The sequence below is a fragment of the Propithecus coquereli genome, unplaced genomic scaffold (genome assembly GCF_000956105.1).
Source record: "Propithecus coquereli isolate 6110/MARCELLA unplaced genomic scaffold, Pcoq_1.0 Scaffold409, whole genome shotgun sequence".
Classification (NCBI taxonomy): Eukaryota; Metazoa; Chordata; class Mammalia; order Primates; family Indriidae; genus Propithecus; species Propithecus coquereli.
In genome coordinates this window covers 658,616-672,418 of record NW_012149830.1, presented here as the reverse complement: position 1 = coordinate 672,418, position 13,803 = coordinate 658,616, and the positions used below count along the sequence as shown (strand labels likewise).

At 50.7% G+C, this 13,803-nt stretch overlaps 1 protein-coding gene across 1 annotated transcript; it reads right to left on the bottom strand.

The window, feature by feature from the left end:
* Nucleotides 1-1,376: 1,376 nt before the first annotated feature.
* On the bottom strand, nt 1,377-13,155 carry SERPINF1 (serpin peptidase inhibitor, clade F (alpha-2 antiplasmin, pigment epithelium derived factor), member 1). The gene is made up of 8 exons (XM_012653017.1): nt 12,997-13,155; nt 9,084-9,175; nt 6,921-7,119; nt 6,060-6,215; nt 5,445-5,648; nt 4,057-4,199; nt 2,179-2,389; nt 1,377-1,759 (listed from the first exon to the last, which is right to left on the bottom strand). Exons 2-8 carry the CDS (start codon nt 9,165-9,167, stop codon nt 1,500-1,502), a joined length of 1,257 nt encoding a protein of 418 aa, XP_012508471.1. The 5' UTR covers nt 9,168-9,175; nt 12,997-13,155; the 3' UTR covers nt 1,377-1,499.
* Nucleotides 13,156-13,803: the final 648 nt, after the last annotated feature.

Sequence of the window (13,803 nt, the reverse complement as noted above, 5' to 3'; positions counted from 1 at the left end):
AAAAAAAAGTTAGTCCTTGGGACTGCAAACTAGTACAACCCCTATGGAAAGTAATATGGAGGTACCTCAAGAGCTAAAAGTAGAATTACCGTTTGATCCAGCAGTCCCCCTACTAGGTATCTACCCAAAGGAAAAAAAGACATTCTATAATAAAGACATCTGCACTCGAACGTTTATAGCAGCACAATTCAGAATTGCAAAGATGTGGAAACAACCTAAGTGCCCATCAATACATGAGTGGATTAATAAAATGTGGTATATGTATACCATGGAGTACTACACAGCCACAAAAAACAGTGGTGAACTAACACCTCTTGTATTATCCTGGGTGGAGCTGGAGCCCATTCTCCTAAGTATCACAAGAATGGAAAAGCAAACACCCCATGTACTCACCATCAAATTGGTACTAACTGATCAACACTTATGTGCACATATGGAAGTAACATTCATTGGGTGTTGGGCAGGTGCGGGGGGAGGAGGAGATGGGTGTATTCACAGCTAATGGGTGTGATGCACACTGGGGGATAGACACGCTTGAAGCTCTGACTTGGGCAGAACAAAGGCAATACATGTTACCTAAACATTTGTACCCCCGTAATACTCAGAAATATATAGAAATATATATATATATAATACACACACAATTTAGTCCTGTAAACAATTCTATAGTTACTCTATTCCAAACATGTGGCATGTTTCATATTCCTAAAAAAGATTCTATTATACTTTGTAAAATAGGGATACTTCCTTAAAAAGAATACGTATAGAATCCTTACCTACCAGGTCTCATTTTCTGTGTATTTGAGAGTTTTCTTTAAATGATTTATAAAATTAGCTCCTGAAGTTACAAATTACCTCCCTTATCTGTCCATGTGTTGTCTTATATTGTCACTTGTGACATTAGTTTGACTCGGGAATACCTGTGCTTGCATTTAAAACCTAAAGTCTGCACCAGCCCCAATGGCCAATACCTGTAGTCCCAGCTACTCAAGAGGCTGAGGCAGGAGGATCACTCGAGCCTGGGAGTTCAAGGCTGCAGTGAGGTATGATTGCGCCACTGCACTCCAGCCTGGGCAACAGAACGAGACCCCATCTCGAAAAAAAAGAAACAAAAACCTAAAGTTTGGTTTATTTAAGAATATGTAGGAAATGCCCCCTGGGAGGATTAGTGATCCTAATACATAAACACCCCCAGAACGGAGAAGCAGCTCCTGCATTGTACAATACAGATAACTAAAAGTTCTTATAAATGGTGACTTTCTGCAGTTAGATAGAACCAGGCTATAAGTATACAACCAGCAAATTCCTAAAGGGCAATTTATCTTCCTGTAAACTTAGCATAGCTCAAAATAGGAAGAGAAAGTAACAAAAGTTAAGGATAAAGCTCTTTTATTGTATACATTGATGAAACATTATAGGGGCAGCCTTCATGTAATGTATAATATGCCATCCTTCTGGGGTTTTCTTCTTTTAGGGTATTGGAACATTAAACTGGAGGATTAAGTGCCCCTGGGGTCCAGAATTTTGCCTATGAAGAGAAGGGCTCCTGTGTCCGTGTCCCTCAGTACAAAGATGAAGGGTTGGTTAAGGTGATAGTCCAGGGGGAAGGTAGGGTGGGAAGGCTGGAGCCCTGGGCTAGGAGTGGTTCCTGCCCCATCCTCATTCCACTCGAAGCCAGCCCAGTGTTCCACTTGAGTAAGCTTGATAGGTTTGCCTGTGATCTTGCTAAAGTCTGGTGAATCAAACAAGGATTGCAGCTCTGCGGAAATTGAGAGAGACTTCCATTATAATCCTGCCTTACCCAATACCCCAAGGGAGAATACAACCGCAAGCAAGCTTGGAGTGAAGCACCACTTTTGACCCTTTGTGAGGTATGCAGAGCTCTGAGCTGGTTGAGGGTTAAGTGACTTGCCCAAGAGCACACAGCAAGTGAGGTTACCATTAGAAATCAGGTCAAACAGACTTGTTCTAAGCCCATTACAGGATATATGCTCATGGGACTGAGCAATGAGTCTATTAAGGAAGGCAGTTCAGTCTTCCCCTCCAGCACTCTTAGAATTAAGGAATCAACCATGGCCTCCCTACAAGGCCATGAAGCCCTTGAGTTCTGCTTAGCAAGGTAGAAGGCTCAAAGACTCAACCCCACCCACCAAGAGCAAAGGGGTCTTGCAAACGTACTCATCTCCTGCAAGGACTTAGTAACTTCGCCTTCATAACTCAGCTTCAGCTTGGGGATGGTCAGGACTGCTTGGACAGTCTTCAGTTCTCTGTCTATGTCCTGAACGAACTCAGAGGTGAGGCTCTCTTCTATCATGGTCAAGTTCTGGGTCACTTTCACAGGCAGGAAGAAGATGATACTCATGCTTCCGGTCAAGGGCAGTTGGCCAATCTGAAACAAGGGAGGAAACACATGGGTTAGTCCTTTAGAGCCCAAGAGCCTTGGGATAGAGACATACACCAAGCGCTGCCTTCCCTTATTCTATGGTGGGGCCCTGGCGTCATTTTTCTCCCAACCTGTAATCTATCCAACAATTGTCCCTCAAGGTTACTGCATTGTGGCAACAAGTCATTTCCTGATGTTCCTTCAAAACATAGACTGTTGTCTTTTCTTACCTCGGCCCATTACCAACTGAAGTTATCTGCTGAATGTTTTCCTGCGGTTCTGGGGAGCTAGATTTAAATTTCAGGTCTTTCATATACAGAAGTAACATTGATTGGGTGTCGGGCAGGTGTGGGGAGGTGGGGACGGATATATTCACACCTAAGGGGTGCGGTAAGCACTGTCTGGAGGATGGACATGCTTCAAGCTCTGACTTGGGTGGTGCAAAGACAATATATGTAACCTAAACATTTGTACCCCCATAATATTCTGAAATTAAAAATAAAAAACTTAAGAGACCCAAAAGGGAAAAATAAATTATGGATGTAATTCATTTAGATGTCACATTTTTATTAATTGCATTTGCTGTACCAGGCACTGTCTATACTATGGATATAGATATAATAAAATTCAATCTTCACATCCTTAATTAATTAACTTCAGGTCTTTGTTTTCTCCCAAAGTCCATCTGCCAACATTTACTGATCGTCTGATACATAGAGAGCACTGGACTAGAAAAGGGGGCATTGGGTGCAGCAATGCAGAAGCAGCAATAAAAAACGGGTCCTTTGAACGCAGGGTCTTAACCTAAGGTCCGTGGAACGAATGGTCTGAGGAGTCTCAAAAGCCCCCGAAACCACGTGCAGAAACGTGTACATGTGCACACATGGCATTTCTCTCAAGTGTTCCAGGCGCTTTTGTCAGATTCCCAAAGAGATCCACGGCCCATAAACCATAAAAGGTTAAGAACTACTGACTTAGAATTAAAAGAAGTCGGGTACATATGAAAGCCTTAGAATGCCCGCGATTTGGAGTTCGTGATAGTTCAAAGTTTGGCTTTGAAGTCTAGAAATAAAAGGTCTCAAAAAAAGAGGAGAAGAGAAAAACAACATTTGAGAGCACATTTCACATTACCTTATTAATCCTTATAACAAACTCTAAGAGGATAAGTTTTGATGACTATCCCCCACCCCATTTTTTTTTTAAAGAGACAGGGTCTTGCTCTGTCACCCACGCTGGAGTGCAGTGGTCCAGTCACAGCTCACTGAAGCCTCAAATTCCTGGGCTCAAGTGATCCTCCCACCTCAGCCTCACAAGTTGCTGGGACTACAGGTGTGAGGCGTGCACCACCACACATGCAACTGTTTTTAAAATTTTTTTGTAGAGACGAGGTCTTGCTATGTTGCCCAGGCTGGTCTCTAAGTCATAGTCTCAAGCAATCCTCCAGCCTCGGCCCCCCAAAGTGCTAGGATTACGGGTGTGAGCCACCGCACCCAGCCTCCCTCACCCCATTTTAAGAAGGGGAAAGGCTCAGAGATGTTATTAGTTTGGTCAAAGTCACACAGCAGACAAATTTAGACAGCCGTTGGACCTCAAAGTTCATTCTATTTCCACTACACCATTCTGCCTGCCTGTGTCCTCTCCCTCCACTTGCCCCCCACCCCGCCCCTACACACCTTGCAGTTGAGGTCAGAATCCAGGCCATAGCGTAAAATAGCCTGAGGGTCTGACATCATGGGAACCCTCACAGTCCTCTCTTCATCCAAGTAGAAATCCTTGAGGGAAGTCTTTCTGGAGTCAAACTTTGTTAGCCACGGCCCTGGAATGAAACGAATGGAGTGTCCTGAGCCCCAGGAGACCAGAGAGGCAGTGGGACCACACTGTGTCTCCAAACCATGTTATTGAAAATCACCCAACTGAAGGAATCTTAGTGGCCAGGGGCTCTGACACATCAGGGAATGGCTTTATCTCAGCACATGTGGTATGTGGTTTGGACCACAACGTTTCCAGGACCCTGAATACTTTCCACAAGCAAACTCAAATGGAAATCAGTTGATTTTGTCCATTTGACTCTCTGGAACTTACAAGTTCTGTGATGGCCTACGGAAAAGTAAACAGGTGTACGCTCCTACAGCGGGGTTTCTGCGAGACAGAATCAAAGGAGGTGAGAGCAGGAAGGGACCTCTGACATCCTCTGATCACCCTTCTCACAGCTGAAAAAGGGCTGAGCCCAAAGAGGTGCAGGGACTCGCCGACACTCCGAAGCGAGCCGATGGCCAAGCTCCCACAGTTTAACGTGGCCATTAGTATGCCGGATCTGCAGCTGTTCTCTCACTCGCTGGAGGTCGGTGCTGAGAGCAGGAAGCCCTCGGGCTTTTCTCTGAGAGTTTAGAAGTCGGCTCTTAGCTCTTACCTCTGCCTGACACACGGTTACAAAGCATTTTAAGGGGGAGGTTGCCCAACCCCCACTCCCCACCGCTAGGCCTAATCGGAGTGGGGCTGGCCTCACGCTGGGCCCGTGGAATGGTCTCGGGCACATCACCACAGCGTGGAAGCAGGGTGCCGTGCCGCACCTGCCATGTCCTAGTTATGGTTCTAGGCTCGTTGTGAAAATGAGAGACGACATGTACAAGGTGTCTATGAAGTGGGTGTATTAGCCTCACATTAAAGATGAGAAAACAGGCCCAGAAAGGTTATAAAATTTGTGCAGAGCAAAGGCAGAGCTGGGATTTAAACCTTGTCTGACCCAAAAGCCAGAAATGGAACACAGCGCCTAGCCCCAGACAGGCCCGGTGTTCGCGCTTGTTCCCTCTCCACTGTTCTTTCTCCCCGAGCGGCTCACGCTCGGTACACGCTCGTGCTTTGCTGTAGACGGGATGATGTAGACGTGATGACGTAGGCGTGACGACGTGCAGACGTGCTGCAAGCAATGGCGGTTCTCAGACCCGCCTCTGGCTCTGCTCCTGCGCTCCTGTTGGACAAGGTCTTTGACCTCTCGCCTTTCCCTGACCCTTCTGAGGCCTGCCACCCACCCTTGGCCAAAAAGAAGTGGAGAAGCCCTCACCCTTGAAGTAGGCCACACCGAGAAGGAGGATGCTGATTTCACTGGGCAACTCCTTTGTGAACTTGGCGACCTTCACCTTCGTCTGGGCGTGCACCCAGCCGTTAATCTCCTGCAGGTCCATGCGGGGGTTGCCAGACAGGATTCTGGGTCTGGTCCCGTATGACTTTTCCAGTGGTGCCACAAAGCTGGATTTTATGCGCAGCTCTGAGAAGAGGAAGAGGAGAAGGAGTTTGTGTACGAGAATTAAACCAGCATCCCCTCTGGGAGAGCATGCTGGGTTTAGCTTCGGGTTTACCACTCAGTGGGCCCCGACTTCCTGCCCACTGCCTGCCCGGGACTTGCTGGGACTCCTGCCGGCTTCCCCGGGAACTGGACGGGGAACGACAGAATTGGCTCGTTGCTGTTTCTCTTCACATTGCTGCCCTCGCCACCCCTCCCACTGTCTCCTGCAGCTCACTTCCTCTTTCTCAGCCTCTCTGGGTGCACGGGGCTCTTCCTGCTCCCTGGGGCCAGGCCTGGCCTGGGTGCACGTAAGCTGTTGTTTAGAAGGAAACCCCCAGCATGGAGCACAGAGCCCACGCTCCCCGGGCAGTGCAGGCTAGAAAGGCAACTCACTCTTCTCCAGGACGATCCGGGAAGCACTCTTGAGGTTCTTCTGCGGGGCAGTGACGGTTGCAAGGAGTTCCTTGTAGGTGCCATGGATGTCTGGGTTGTTGATCAAGTCATAGTAGAGAGCCCGGTGAATGACAGATTCCGTTCGCTGTTCAGCTCCTGCCAGGGAGACGAGGATGTGAACCTTGATCACTGCCCACCAGGGCCCAAATCGGGCCTCTCCCAGGACAGGGATACTGTATCTTATTCTTTTTGTCTGCTGAGGGCCTGAGCAGGCTGGTTTTATCTTTTTTTTTTTTTTAGATGCTACAAGGAACATCCCTGTTCACGGTTTTAGAGATATTCTATATGGGCAAGGAATTCGAAGGCAGTCAAAGAAATAGTGACTGCATCCTTAGAGACTTCCCGAAAGGAGGTTCAAGGCATCAGGTTAGAAAGAGATAAGGGCAGGAGTAAGGGACACAAGTCCCTGCAGTTCTCCCATCACAGCACTTAAGACTGTTTTGCAGTTACTTGTTTATTAGTGTCCCCTGTGCACCCCGCTGTGACCCTGGGGAGGGTGAGCCCATGCCTGCCCATGGGCAGTTATACCCCCAAAACCTAGGCAAATGGCAGGCATATGGAGCTTGTTTAAGAAATGAATAAATGAGTGTTGAAATCACCATGTCTTGCATGGTGCTCAGCAACCTCCCAGGCAGTGAGAGTGTGTGCAGCCCTCGAGCTCCCAGGTGCATGCCCTGGGACCCCCCCTGGGACCAGCCTCACTGAGCTGAAGTGTCTCCAGGGCTTACAGAGCCACATATGTGCAGGGGCTGGACAGGGCCCCTCAGGTCTGTCTGGGGCTTTGTGCATCTGAGTACTTACCCAGCGAGAGGGCAGAGAGAGCCGTGGCCACACTGAGTGGAGACAGGAGCACGTTGGTTGTGGGGTTCATGCTGGACCGCACACGGTACAGGTCATAGCCAAAGTTGGAGACGGCTGCTGCCAGCTTGTTCACAGGGACCTTAAAGAAGGGGTCCTCCTCCTCCACTGGTACCCCTGTGCCGTCGGGGTCTGGGGAGCCCTGGAGGAGACAGGAAGTCCTGCATTTGAGTACAAGGATCGATGTAGATGAGCAGTGAATAACTCCACTCCTCATGGCTTTGCCTGGGATTGTGGTTCCAGCCCCCTGGGGCTATCCTTTCTAATTCTGATATGTTCAGCCTAATGTTACAATGAGTCTGGACTCTGATTACGCATGAGCTCTCTGCTGGGGAGAGGCAGCCCAGAGGAAAGATTAGCAGGCCAGGTTTAAACACTTGTGACCTGTGAGCCATAGCCTATGACACATTTTTAAAAATATTGGCGAGGAACCTCCAAGAAATCCTGTCCTCAAGCTAAACTAGGCTACGATGTGCTCAACCTTGCCTACTGTGCCCAGGCCTCTGCCTAGACATGCCCATCAAACCCTCCTGTCTTTCACGGCCCTGGTTAGATGTCTCCTTCTCCATCATGGTTTTTTGGTTTTGTTTTGTTTTTTTTTTCAAACAGGGTCTTGCTCTGTCACCTGGGCTGGAGTGCAGTGGTGTCATCCTAGCTCATGGCAGCCTCCAGCTCCCAGGTTCAAGCGATCCTCCCACCTAAGCCTCCCAAGTAACTGGGACTACAGGTGTGCACCACCACACCCGGCTAATTTTTCTTATTGCTTTGTAGAGAGAGGGTCTCATTATTGCCCAGGCTGGCTGCATCGCAGATTTCCCTGACTACTCTAATCCAAAGGAAACGTTTGCTTTTCTGACCTTCTTTCAGAGGCAGCTACTACTTACTTATTAACCACCTGCCACATGCCGGGCTCTTTGCTAGTTCTTTTCATTTGAGTTACTTCATTTCGTACTTGCTGATGTATAACATCTCAAAAGATGCAGTACCTTGAAGGCAAGAACTAAGCCTTTTGTATCTCCACCCATCCCCAGCACCTACAGAGCAGGTGTCCAATAAATGAGAAAGAAATGAATGGCCATATGGCCCCGTAAGAATGGGTATTTTCATCCCATTTTATAAGTAAGGGAACAGACTGAAGTAAGAGTGACTTGTCCAAGGTCACAAAGCGAGTGAAAGGTAGAGCCAGAATTCAAACTCAGACCTCACGACAAAATCCAGGGCTCCGGCCGATAAATTCAGCTGCCCTTGTCCCTCATGTGACAGGCACCTGCCCCTGTCATTAGCATGAGTTTCCCTCCCTGTGCCTGTAGCTGCCTTTGCAACCTCACTGTGCTCTCTCTGGGCAGCAGAGAGATCTGTCCCTGCCGTCTCATCCCCTGCAACGCCCTTGGCCAGTATCTGAACAAACGTCTGAAAACACCGCCCACTCAGCGAGCCGTGGTGGTAGGACAAGGTAATGAGAAAAGGTCTTTACTGAAGGGACAGCCCTAGACTTAAGTTCTTTGGGTTTTTTTGTGTTATTTATTTATTTTTTTTTGAGACAGAGTCTCACTCTTTTGCCCGGGCTAGAGTGAGTGCCGTGGCGTCAGCCTAGCTCACAGCAACCTCACACTCCTGGGCTCAAGCAATCCTTCTGCCTCAGCCTCCTGAGTAGCTGGAACTACAGGCATGTGCCACCATGCCCGGCTAATATTTTCTAAATATTTTTAGTTGTCCGATTAATTTCTTTCTATTTTTAGTAGAGATGGGGTCTCGCTCTTGCTCAGGCTGGTTTTGAACTCCTGAGCTCAAACAATCCACCCGCCTCGGCCTCCCAGAGTGCTAGGATTACAGGCGTGAGCCACCGCATCCGGTCTTTGTGTTATTTTTAACCCATCAGATTATCTAGGAGAATTTTGGTTCTTATTTTTGTCCCCACCTTGTCCACCGATAGGCAAGGCAAGATGTTTTCGCTCTTGTGTTTGCTACTAGAGAAACCAAGACACTGGAGAAATAAGGGCCAGAGCCTGGCCTGGAACCTGGATGCCCAGCTCCCTGGTTCCCTCATGCTGCCCGCTAAGGGGGGCTGGGAACAGCAATGCCCACCCCATGCTCACCCCTACTGACCTCCTCCGGGCTGCCGGCGGTGTTTTGGCAGCTGCTGTGCCCGAGGAGGGCTCCTGTCCAGAGGAGTAGCATGAGGGCCTGCATCCTGGGGCCTATAAGAAAAGCACAAGGCACAGGTCTCACCCACCACCCTGCCCCACTGGGCCACTCTGGGCAGGGAGCAGGAGCTGGGTGGGGCTGGGTGCCTTCCCTCCAGCACCCCCAGCCTGGAAGTGGGCAGCCGGCACCCAACTTGATGACCCCTCCTGGCAGTGTCCTCCCACCCCTCCACCTGCCACGTGGCCCACAGTCACACCACAAGCTTGTGCCTTCATCCCGTTGTCTGTGTCAGGGACCCACATTCAGACCTAAAGCTCCAGAGCTGCGAAGCCCCAGCCGGGCTCCTCTGTGTGGAGTGTGGTCCGGCACAAACGTCTGCAGAGGCTTTTCCCTGCAGGCAGCCAGCCTGCTCACTTGATAGGATTTGGGTTGATGTTTCCTAAGAGAATGGGGGCAGGACCCAGATCTCTCCCATTAGAATCACAGGTTACCGAGAGTGGAGCTTCTGCTCTCTCTCCAAAATTCTCAAACTCTCTTCTTAAATTCCTCTGGCCCAAAACCTGTGGCCTCATAAGGAAGCTCATTCCCTTCCTGGATAGTTCCATTTCAGGAATGCTCTCTCTCATGGTCAGGAGTGCAGAGACTAGGGTCAGAAAGCCTGGGTTTAAATTTCAATTCTGTGCCCTTTTTTTTTTTTTTTGCAGGGGGTCTCACTGTGTTGCCCAGGTTGGACTCAGACTCCTGGGCTCAGGTGAGTTGAACCTAAGCTGGAGTAGCTAAGACTATAGTCACGTGCCACTGTCCCTGCCTCAACTGTATGTTCATGGCTCTCTAAATTACAATTTTTTCTCTTGTAATATGGAAATAAAATAGTGCTTACCTATTGTTGTGAGGGTTAAATTAGATAATTAGATAATGCCTTAACAGCACTTAACAGTGCCAGAGGTACGTAAGCTCAAAAAAATGATCCTGGTTCCCAAATACATCTCCCTCCAACTGGAATCCCTCGGCCCCACCTCTCCCCTGTGGATGCATGTCCTCTTCCCCCTACTGGCTAGAAAATAGCTCTTAAATCCCTGGAACTTTCTTTCTTTCAGGTTAAACAACACCAATTCTCAGTAAGCCCACCCGAGTCCCTTCACCTCCACGGCTGTGGCCTCCTCTGACCAGGCTCTGGTCTGGCCCCTGGACCACAGGGAAAACCCGGAGCTCTGGGTGGAGGGCCCTCCCCTCCTGCATTCACTTCACCTCTGAGCTCACCCTGGAGTCAAGATCTGGGGGGCGTCGGGGTTGGGCAGGGGGCAGGGGATGAAGGCAGCTGAGGGTGGTTCACAGATAAGATCTTCCGAGAGACCTTCTGGTTAGAAAGTGGGACAAGCCCCAGCAACCAGGACCTTTGGCTGGTCCTTGTTGTCCCTCTATCCACATCGCTCAGTCAAGAACTTAAAATCTGAACTACTTTGTGTTTCCTGCCCCTCACCTCCCCTGCGATACGCACACACACCGTTATCCTTCATTATGCTTTTAAATACACATAAACACCCACCCACACACGGCACACATACTTTTTTGCCTTCCCAGAACAAATTGGATTAGAAAATGTGGGATTGCAGTATGTGACTGTTGGCTAAAGTCCTTAAAATTAAGCTGATAATCCACCGGACAATATTGTAGAGCGTGAAAGGCAACAAAAGATTGCCTCTGAGTTTGCTCAGCTGAAGGCGGGAGCCACCCCGCCTTCTTCCTAAACCCTGGTCTGCAGCTCGCATCTCTGCGTGCCGGACCCTCGCCAGCAGCCCTTCTACGTGGCTGCCCTGCCAGTCGCGGAGAAACCTTCCCTTGAGACAGCAGGAAAAGCTTTCTGCAGTAGGAGATAGAGACGTCGACATCATCCAGGCCTCCAGCCACTGTCCACGCAGCGGCCCCACCCAGGGCTGGCAGGGCCTGCCTCGCCTGAGCCTCTGCAGACTACACTGCTGGAGACTGCAAACTCCGTGGGCCGCACGGGAGGGAGGCTGGAGGGAAAACAGTTGGCTTTAGTCCCTCTGGCCCGGCAGGGAGTTGAGACAGCAGACGGGGTGTCCTGCCCCAATGTTTGAGGAAAGTAAATTTGTGATTCAAATGCATGTGAAGGTGGGACCTCAGTCCCTACAGAGCCTAAGCCAAGCCCCAGGACAGGTCATCATTGTCACAAGGTGGGTGAGGTGAGGGAAGCTGGCAGGGGCAGGCACACGGGTCCAAAGCTGGCCCAGGCCAGACACAGGGCATGAAGTATTAATGGCACATCTTCAAATGCTCGACCTTGAGCCATAGAGATGAGGGAAGGGGAGAGATTATTGAAAGCTCCCAACACGGGCAGCAAGAGGGCATAGAGTAAGGGTCTGTGTGGGGCCCCTCAGAGCACACGAAACACCCTGTCCAAGGTGATTCTTCTATGGGCTGGGGCTGGCTACCAGTGGCTGGCCAGGGGCACAGGGACAATGATGCCATCCTGTCCAAAGGGCAGTATCCAAGCCAGGCTCCTGTCTGACCAGGGGGAGGACATGGGGAGGCGGTAGATATCCTCCCTACTGGGCCAAGGTCAGGCTTTACTTTCTGCCACATTGCCCAAATCAAGAGACACAGGAACTGGGATTTTGTGATCTTGCCTCTAAGCTAGGAGGATAAATTCAAGCCAATACATGTGTTTCAGATTAAAGCCAGTTATGAGACAAACACCATCCCTCCTTCTCCTCCTCCCCCTCCCAGAACCACACAGCCTTCAAGCCACATGGCAGTGGACGTTATAGATAGTACGGGGAAGGGTTCCTCCCTCTCCCTGGGCTCTGGGCCGAAGATCCTGGAGCGGGGGCTCTCTTCTGGCCCACCCGTGGTGACCCCAGCAGCCCCCAGGCAATGTTCTTTCTCAAGTCTTGGAAGCTGAATGAGTCAGGCCAGGACACCCTAGAGTTGCAACTCCCTATACCCCAAAGAAGAACCAGCCCTAGGAATAAAACTCCTTGGGTCCCCTGCCCCCCTCCCCGCTGCCTGAGGGATGAACTCCTGGTAGACGGGCATGGACCAGACAGTGGTGGGGTTCTGGGAAGCCTGCAGCTTTTCTTTGGCCCAGACCCACTCCTTGCTGTGGTTTGCCTCGGGGAGCAGAAAGGGTGTAGAGGGGACAGCCCTCCTCCCCAGCACTGGTGGCCAAGCCCTCAAGCCCCACACACTGGCTGGTCTAAGTAGTGGGCATTGTTTGAGAGGCCACAACCTCACTGGTCTCCCAGCTCTTACAGCTAATCTGGCCGAGAGAATGGGTGGGGGCTGGATGGAAGGACCCAGCCATACTCCATCCCAGCCCTCAGCGGGGCTCACAGGCCAGCTGCTTGGTGGTGCTGGGAAATTACCTTCCCAATCACCACTGGTTGATTTTAAAAAAGAAACAGGGAGCCCAGGGAGGGAAGCCAGGGCTGGGCTGCAGGAGAGGCTGCCTTCCTGACTGCCCCTGGTGCAAGCAACTCCCAGAGAATCTCCTTCCCTCTGGGGTGCTGCTCAGACCTGACCCAACAGCTCAGCTCCCCCCTTCTCCCCGCTTCCCGCCCCCTCCATTGTTTCCCACTCACTTCATTCAAAGTCTTTCCAGCCTCTTCTGCTGTTGGTGCTGTGGGGTTTGGGGATCCCTGGATCCTGATCTCCTGACCCCCCCATTCCCTCTGCCCTCTCTCGTCCACTCACCCTCATGCCCAAACTGCAGGGGCTACTGTCTCCCCACTTCCTCTTCCTTGCACCCCTCTTTTCTGCTCTCTGGGGTCCCCTGCCTCTCCCTAGTCCCCCCAGCCCAGGGGAGCCTCTCCTGCCTTCCCTGGCACGCAGACCAGCCAGGCAGCTGCTTTACCTGTGGGGGTCCGCTGCAGCTCCACTCCCAGCCTGGGTCCCTCTAAGCCTGCACACTGAGGGGGCTCCAGCAAGCACAAGAGCTTTTTTTGCTGCCGCCTAATCCAGCGTCCAGCAGGCTTCAGATTACAGCTACTCCTTTCTTAAAGCGACCTGCACTCAATTTGGACTCTGTGATTGCATCATTGTCTGGTGTTAGCTTTAACCCACTGCTGCCCTGCCACCCCACACCCCCAAGATGCGCACAGTCACTCACACACCCTTCTCCTCCACCGGCTCTTCCTTCAGGCCCTGGCCTTCCTTGCTGCCTGCTGGAACTCCCTGCAAGGTAGCTGGCCCCAGAGGGCAACCCGGCCAGCCAGGGGTGGGAGACAAGCCTGTTTTGGAGGAGGAAGCCCAGAGACAGGCAGGTGGAATGGAAAAAACACTGCCCAGTATTGGAACTCTGGGTTCTTTCTGGTCCTCGGCTCTGTCACTAACTGGGATATGGGGCAAAATAACTCCCATGGTTCCTCCCTTTCCTTGGCTAGGAAATGAATGGATGGAACTGGAATGTCTCCATGCTTTTTCCAAAAAATTCTGAAATTCTGTGATTTCTATAGATCAGAAAGAACAGTGGAGGACAATATCTGACCAGAGGAAGAAATGAGATGTACCAGACACATGCGTGCTGAGAGGAGGCCTGCTACACGCCTAACACCAAGCTGGGCATGGCAGAGACTACCTGAAAAGGAGAACAAGGCCAGGCTCCCCTCAGGATGTTTGGGAGGGGAGCCCGAAACACTGACATAGGAAATAACTAAAGACT

Coding starts and splice junctions, on each gene's coding strand:
- SERPINF1 (XM_012653017.1), bottom strand. CDS start 9,167: ATGCAGGCCCTCATGCTACTCCTCTGGACAGGAGCCCTCCTCGGGCAC. Junction 7,120..9,083: donor CCGCCGGCAGCCCGGAGGAG/GTCAGTAGGGGT, acceptor TGTCTCCTCCAG/GGCTCCCCAGACCCCGACGG. Junction 4,200..5,444: donor CGGTGTGGCCTACTTCAAGG/GTGAGGGCTTCT, acceptor GTTTCATTCCAG/GGCCGTGGCTAACAAAGTTT.